This window comes from Wasmannia auropunctata, unplaced genomic scaffold, assembly GCF_000956235.1.
Source record: "Wasmannia auropunctata unplaced genomic scaffold, wasmannia.A_1.0 LD335965.1, whole genome shotgun sequence".
Classification (NCBI taxonomy): Eukaryota; Metazoa; Arthropoda; class Insecta; order Hymenoptera; family Formicidae; genus Wasmannia; species Wasmannia auropunctata.
In genome coordinates, this window is record NW_012026925.1 from 477,616 (window position 1) to 486,003 (window position 8,388).

The 8,388-nt window shown below is 37.2% G+C and overlaps 2 protein-coding genes across 5 annotated transcripts in view; one reads left to right on the forward strand and one right to left on the reverse strand.

Annotated features, from left to right (window-relative positions):
• LOC105454977 (cytosolic purine 5'-nucleotidase) overlaps nucleotides 1–8,388 on the forward strand; it is a 35,304-nt gene that overhangs the window by 546 nt on the left and 26,370 nt on the right. The window lies entirely within an intron of this gene.
• Nucleotides 1,415–7,142, reverse strand: LOC105454983 (mannosyl-oligosaccharide glucosidase GCS1). Of its 4 annotated transcripts, none has more exons than XM_011697991.1 (4): nucleotides 6,744–6,879; nucleotides 5,764–5,965; nucleotides 4,514–4,704; nucleotides 1,415–4,439 (listed from the first exon to the last, which is right to left on the reverse strand). In XM_011697991.1, exons 2-4 carry the CDS (start codon nucleotides 5,953–5,955, stop codon nucleotides 2,372–2,374), a joined length of 2,451 nt encoding a protein of 816 aa, XP_011696293.1. In that variant the 5' UTR covers nucleotides 5,956–5,965; nucleotides 6,744–6,879; the 3' UTR covers nucleotides 1,415–2,371. The 4 variants fall into 4 exon arrangements, with proteins under 4 accessions (XP_011696293.1, XP_011696294.1, XP_011696295.1 ...); XM_011697992.1 differs by lacking the exon at nucleotides 6,744–6,879 and adding an exon at nucleotides 6,589–6,723; XM_011697993.1 differs by lacking the exon at nucleotides 6,744–6,879 and adding an exon at nucleotides 6,537–6,558.

Below are 8,388 nucleotides of genomic sequence, written 5' to 3' on the forward strand. Positions count from 1 at the left end.
ACGTGTGCTCTTCCGATCGATGGTCTGTTCTTTTTAGCTATAAAAAAATAGTTAAAGTATACAAGAAACGCTAAAAAGAACAGACTATTTTGACTCAGAGTCGGATCGAGTCAACAAATCGAAAACGCTATAAGAGAGACTCGTGTCCAGGAGTGGACAAAAAAAGGCTGAATTGTTGATGAAAAGAAAATAAATCAAATAAATAAAGTAATCCAAACAATAAGGAGCGCAATAAATTTATTAATATAGGAAGATTCATTGATTCAATGAATCGTCCTATATTAACAAATTTATTGCGCTCCTTATTGTTTGGATTCCTTTTTTTTTTAATAAAAATTGAAATAATTGGTTATTAATTATCTACTTGATTTTAAAAAATTACTACAGCTGCTCTTAAAATATAAAGGATAAATCTTATCTTTATTTGGATATTAAAATTATTATTGTATCTCTTTCAGATTTTTATGCATTCAAAATTGTGTTATTTTAATAAATAGATTATGTCATATTTTTTACGGCTTTAATGTAATTTTTCCTTTTATTGAAATGATACATAATATTTTTTTCGCATAAGTTTAACAGAAATTAATGATAACAAACGATTTTATTTAGACACTATTTCTATTAAAATAAAATAAAATTTATTCTTTAAATAAATATTAAATTTTTTTATGTGATGACTCAATGTAATTTGAGAAATGCGCGAATGAAAAGAAAATATTTATTTTAGCACATTATGTTGTGATAACAATAATTTAATGCTTTAAAGCATTCGTTATTGCTTGTTATTTACCATAATATTTTATGATTAATTCCATGATTATTTGTTTAAAAATATATATTCCTTTTATATTTTTTAAATTGAGTGGCTTGAATGTCAAAAGTTTGTCAGGATTCTGAAAAAAAATATCTATTGAAATCTTGAGAAAATGAAATAATAGATAGAACCATTCACTATGAATGCTATAAAAAAACCTTTGAGTTCTTAAATGAAAATACAATTTAAATTAGTTGCTCTTAAAGATTTATAGCTTAGAATGCATAGATGAAGTTATGGACTAATTTTAATCTCTTAGATTAAGCTATAAATTTAGATGTAAAAATTTTCTCGAACAAATAAAAGGTTTCTTAATCATCTATATATTTTAATATTTAGAAATTATAGAAATATAAAATCAATATTAAGAAAAAAATAACTCAAGATTGAGATTGCCTGAATCTTTTTAACAATTAATTTTTTTAACTATTAACAACAAATTAAAAAACGTGAAATATGTTTAAAATTATGTTCTTTTAAAGAGGAAACTCAGGATTATGTAATTACTTTACGATAAATGGCGTGAAATTAATTTCTACAAACATACAGCTATAAAATTATATGTGAGGACGAAAAAAGAGGTATATTCATTTTTCGTCTCAATGTGGAAATAACATTTTATTATGGTATATTTATATACACATATGGAGCGCCTAATCTTTCATTTTGAAAACAATGATTAGATTATAGTAAGAACTTCTTTTTGCAGAACCATAAAAAATAAGTGTCGTGTTTCCGAGTTATGCTCTACAATCATGAAACATAGCACTTCCTCAACAAGAGCTTAGGATTAGAATATACAAGTTTTCAGTGAATCACAGCCAGGATTTGAAATCTAGCTTCTTTTCATGACAATTGTACGTACACAGTACCATAATCCCATTTACGATTTTGCAAATTATAGCGTATTATATAGAGTTCATGATGAGAATAAGAAAAAAAAATTTTTTTACTCGAATATATGAAAATAAACAATTTGCCTTATCTATAAAATACATCTGCAGTAAGAATATAGAACGTTCCATTGGATCACTGTGCCAAAAAGACATGTATGACAGTAATACAAAACTTGTTGTATAACATTCAAATGTTATCTTATTTTAATACTTACAGAAACATTGTAAGTAGCGCAATTATTTTCGATCTAGAACTCGCGGATGTCGGAGCTCAAGAATATTAGGCCATCAAGATATCAAAGTGTACTGCTTTCCAATTAAATGTAAATGACATGTGCGAGTGTATCGTACACCTATACACATATAATTCAACATGCTTACAAATGTTTTTCTCTTTCACAGACAATACCATGACTCCCATATAACAAATATAAAAAATAAAAATGCAATATACACATAACGTATAATAATAACAAAATAAACAAAATAACAAAACTTTTTCTACCTATCTTAAACACACAAAGTGAAGTCAATAAATCCATATGTTAACTCTGAATGAACACTTCAGTATCTTTTGATTTCACTTTTGGTAAAATAGTTTTGAACGACTGACTTGAATTCAATATACACACATACACACACACGCACAACGCGACATTTAATATATTTCTGCCATAAGTAGTACAACCAAGGAAGTCCAGCCGGTGAAGGGGTGACTTCCCTTGCCCTTCCCTTCCGTGTTCTCGTAATGCTCCCACATGTATCCGGTCTTCCTGTATTGCATAATAATATTCTGTATCAAATTCTTTCGCAGCTCCTGATATATCCTCTTCGCGCTCTCCTGATACGGTCCCATCACGTTAGAATAATGATACGCGGCCCGCACCGTCAAGTAATTCATATTTATCCAGACGGGGCCGCGCCAGTAAGGCGCGTCGTGTTCCGTATTGTATTTCATGTACAAAGGCGACGTTTTCGCGAGCGAGCGCAGTCCGTACTTCGTCCAGAGCAGATCGGGGTCCCGCAGATCCTGCAGTATCTTCCCCAACTGCGGCGAGTCGGGCTCGACGATCTGCAGCATGAACGGGAACAGCGACACGTATCCAAAGGTCGTGTCGACGAACCTCAGAGACGGATCCTCCAGTACGACGCGCTGCATTTCCGGCTGCACATTGGCAGCTTGCTGCTGCTGCTGCTGCTTACGAGACGGCGGTGGCGCGAGCTTCCGCAGAACCACCTTGTCGGTGTGCAAACCGTAGTCGGCGTATGCCTGCGCGTTCGATGACCAGTGCAGCTTGTTCAGCAGGTTATTGTCGGACAGATACTGGAATGTTTCTTCGTACTTCGCGGCGGGGTAGCTCAACGTCTCGGCGATTCTAGCCATGACGCGAGCGGCGAAGGCGATCCAGCAACGCAGATCGACGTGGCGCTCGACGACGCTCGGATGGGAGGCCCGGGGGTAATCGTCCAGGCCGGACGTGAGCGTTTTCGGATTCAACTCCCTGGTGGTCTTGTCGTTTCTGCCTCGCCATCTGTACGCGCTCGGCAGCTCGCCGACTTGCGTGACGTTGTACCACGAGAACCACGTCTGCAGCCGTGGATACAGCTTGTCGAGCAGCCGGAAGTTGTGCAGCAGGTCCTGCTCGTTGCGCTGCAGCATAAAATCCAGCGTCAAGAAGAACGTAGGCGGATTCGCGTTCGTGTTGATCTGCGTTACGAACTCCTCTGGCACTTTGGCCACGGCCTCCTGGCCGAGGATCATCTCCCTCGGTATCCAGCCCTCGACGTTCATCAGATCGAACCAGTGGCTCATAATGTCCAGTTCGATTTCCAAGTCCCAGGCCGAGATTAGTAGACCGTGAAAACCTTCGTCCCACAGGAAACCACGTGGGAAGAAGCTTCTGCTTGGTACGGCAGTGTACAGAGGTGCCTTCCAGTAAGGCACGGGTCCCTTGGTGTACGTACTCTGCACCTGCGAGGTCCCGTAAAAGTAGCCCACCGAGCCTATGAGATTCGAGAAGGCCATCTTCGCGAACGCGACCTCGTCGTCCGTGTAACCCTTGGACTTGAGCTTGAAAACGCCTTCGAACTTCTTCGCGAACGCTTCCCTGCGTGCCTCGAGAGCCTCGTCGTAGTTGTCGCCCGTTAATTTGTCCACTCTGTTGCCGAAACTGCCAGACTCGTAACTGACCTCGATCTCGAGTGGGATCTTCCCCGTCACTTGGGTGACGATAAAATTCGGATCCTTCTTCTTGCCCTCCGGCAGCAACGGCAACTGTTCGCCCGCTAAAACCACGTGCTTCTCGTTGGATCCCTTCTGCGTCGCAACGCGGAGATTCTGCAGGACCGTCTCCTTCAGCACGTTCAGACCGGGCGCGACCGTCGCCAGGAAGGAATGCTCTTCTATGGTGCTATTCACTAAATTCAGGTTTATAGCGAAAGATCCCAATCCCTGCGTGTTTCCCTCTATTCCCGTCAGACGATTGTAATCTCCTAGATTGGCCTTAATCCAACCCTTCGTGCCCTCCTCGATAGCGCTGTAAAACAACAGCGATATCTCTTCGCCAATCCGTTCCTTCTTCTCCGACGACACTGCGATTCTCGCGGTCCAATCGCCACCGTGATACCCGCCGGGCTTCTTCACGAATGTCGTTCTTATAGTCACAGAACTGTCTACTATCTTCTGAACGCCGAATGTTCGCCCGTCGTGCTCCAACCACGCGTATCTAACAATTTAAACATCGATTAGTCGCGTCGGTAAAGACTTTACTCCGACCGAAGGTGATTCCGACTACAGTACCTTTCCAGTTGATCGCCTTGCTCGCACCAGTGCCTAAATCCAGTACCGTCGTGGCGTAGGAAACGTGGGAAATACCACATCAAACCAGTCACCAAGGAGTATGGGTCCCGTGTTTTTAAACCAAAATATACACCGGATCGATAGGTGCCCCAATATCTGTCCGGGACATCCAGTCCAGATGCAATAACAACCTGATTTTTAAACAACATTCGAATCAATTAGGATTACAAATCTGCAGATATCTGATATCGTACATGCACAGAAAATGTATATAAAAGTTGTGTATAAAAGTTATGTATAAAAGTAACATTAAGTACATCACTAATATCTCCAAAACTAATCTCCACATCAATTAAATCAAGACAAACTTTTTTTTTATTGAACAAGACATTGTAATAATTAGATCTATGTGTCCTAGTTTTGAAGAGACTATTCAGTAACGTGTCGCTGATTTTCAAACAATATTCAAATCAATTACAAATTAGAATTACAAATCCACAGATATCTGATGTCGTACATGCACAGAGATAATGTAAAAGTACATTAAGTACATCACTAATATTTCCAAAACTAATCTCCACATCAATTAAAACTCGACAAATTCTTTTTTATTGAACAAGATATTGTAATAATTAGATCTATGTTTCCTAGTTTTGAAGAGATTATTCGATAACATGTCGCTGATTTTCAAACAATATTTGAATCAATTACAAATTAGGATTACAAATCCACAGATATCTGATGTACATGCACAGAGATAATGTAAAAGTACATTAAGTACATCACTAATATTTCCAAAACTAATCTCCACATCAATTAAATCAAGACAAACTTTTTTTTTATTGAACAAGACATTGTAATAATTAGATCTATGTGTCCTAGTTTTGAAGAGATTATTCAGTAACGTGTGTCACTGATTTTCAAACAATATTCGAATCAATTACAAATTAGGATTACACATCCACAGATATCTAATATCGTACACGCAGTATGCACAGAAAAGCGTATAAAAGTACATTACATCACTAATATCTTCAAAACTAATCTCTGCATCAATTAAATCTGAACAAATGTTTCTTTACTGAAACAAGACATTGTAATAATCAGATCTACGTCTCCTAGTTTCGAAGACTCTATTCAGTAATGTATCTTGATATTTTCTATTCTGTCGCATATTATCGACAAGTAGTTCACATCTATAACGCAAGATGTTGGGAATAAGTATAAAATTCCGAAAACAAATTATATACCTTGTTTACGTCATATGGAGTGTTAACTCTCGTTTCGCAGTATCCCTTGTATCCGAACCACATGGCAACGGCCATGCTCACAACAACTATTATAAAATTGATTGGCAATTGCAAGCTGGATCTTGGGCTACTCGTCTTGGGCTTGGACCTTAGTTTCGCAACTTTCTCTGGCGCTTTTAACTGTTTCGCCATTTTAAGTATCCTGAAATAGTACAAGGTCGAGACAACACTTTATCACACTGCAAGCAAGTGCTGCAACACAATGTACATGAAATAAATTTAAGACATCAAAAACTACATCTCTTGAAATAACAAGTGTATATTGGTGTATATACACCGCTTTCACATTCGCGAAATCAAAAGAATTCATTCGCTTTCGTGAAAAGCCACGCGATTGAAGAAAAAAAATTAATTTCCTTTTGTACCCCTCGGTCAATTTTTTTTCATATATATTATTTTTCCAGTCGCCGTCTCTAGAAACACGTTCAACCGGGCACTCTGTCTTCTCCTAACCTGTTATCCGACATCACCGAGCGACATTGTTCAATTAATATATTGTTCGCAACCGTACGTTAATATCTTGTGCACAGAGAGAAGATCGACGGAAATTAATTTTCTTTTACCTATTAATCAATTTTTTTATATATGTATTATCTTTCCAAGTCTCTAAAAAACACGTTTTACAGGACACTCAACTCTGTATCTCATAACCTATTATTTATCCGATGTCACCGAGCGACATTGTTCAATTAATATATTGTTCGCAAACGTACGTTAATATCTTGTGCACAGCGAGAAGATCGATGGAAATTAATTTTCTTTTACCTATTAATCAATTTTTTTATATATTATCTTTCCAAGTCACCGTCTCTAGAAAACACGTTTTACGGGACACTCAACTCTGTGTCTCCTAACCTATATATGCATCCGATGTCACCGAGCGACATTGTTCAATTGATATATCGTTCGCAAATACGTACTGGTTAAAATCTTGTGTACAGAGAGAAAATTGATGGAAAAGTTCCGAGATATCAACAAAATCGCTCCGAGCGAAAGGTGACACAAAAGGTTCATCGATCGCGGAGAGTCGAGGTCCAAGCCACTGTGTCCAAGCTGCCGGGAACGAATCTCGCTTACCTTGCGTGGCAAAACAAAAGCAACGAAACCGACCGGCACCTGTGAGATCTCCTCCCTTCTCTCTTCCGCGGCGTCTAAAATTCGTCGGGATCACCTCGTGCCTCCCCTCGACATATGGCACGCCGGCTTAAATCCAGGTTATCTCCTGTCGAGTCATTTTTCGCATCGCTTCACAAGAACCTAACCTGTCACGCAACCAGAGTTCTGCTCGATTCCCTTCACGCTTCGCGCTCTTCACGGCTCCACTATCGTCAATATTTATATTGCATATTGCGTCCAATCGCGTCTCGAGTCGGCAAGATAAGACGCGATCAAGCATCGTCAAAATTATTCAAAAAAAACTCTGTAAGTATTCTCAAATTAATTCTGCATTTCTCGAATCTCGAGTAGCGACAGAAGTTACATATTTATTGTTGGCGGTGTCAGTCTGTCAGTCCGACGGAAAACGCGAATCCTTGCCGAAATATCCACAAAAATTATAGACTCGTGATTATTAATTAAAATTCGGGATACCTATAGTGATCTGAGTTGTTATAGCGAGATAAGAGACACGAACATCGCCAGAATTAGGGTAACTGTACCTATTAGTGTGCTTTTATAATAAGTCATAAAAATAAACTGTTACAAATAAATAGACAGTGTTTTTTTTTATTAAGTTAAAGTATTAACTTAAAATAAACTGATACAAATAAATAGACAAAGTGTTTTTTTTTATTAAGTTAAAGTATTAAAAAAAACACTGCCTATTTATTTGTACCAGTTTATTTTAAGTTAATACTTTAACTTAATAAAAAAAACACTTTGTCTATTTACTTGTACCAGTTTATTTTTATGACTTATTTAAATATAAAAGTACATTAAAACGTACAGACACACTAAATAGGGACTAATTACCCTCTATTCCAAAATAAATTGAAATTTGAATAAATTGAAGAAGCTTGAAATTAATTTCTTTATGTGCAAAAAAACGGCATTAACAACATGAAACTTTTTCACTCCTTGCTGAAATGCCAGAAAATTAGTGATGAGATTATATTAATTAAAACTGATCGTAATACTCAGCTGCTGACGCAAATTTTTCATGAAATATTTTTTTGGAATATCAAGAACATTCTATAAATATTTCAGGAATATTTAGCATCTAATTGAGACGTCGAGACGAGATTAATTAAAACGCCAGACATCGCAGGGATATTATATTCCAAGACTCTCCGTACTGAAATTAAACTGTAATTAATTAATATATTTCTCAAAATAAGGGGCAAAGACGGCGCGATCCGACAGAAACACGTTGCAATCTTTTGCAATGATTTATCTTCTTTCTTTATCTATGCCAAAGTCGAAATAGACATTAAAATCTAGGTTTAATAAATCAAATAAAGGTATAAAAATTTTTTCGAATTATTAATCATTCACTTCTAATCAATCAAATCGCGACTTCATTTTCTAGACATACCACAAAATCAGTTTATATAGATCAAAATACAG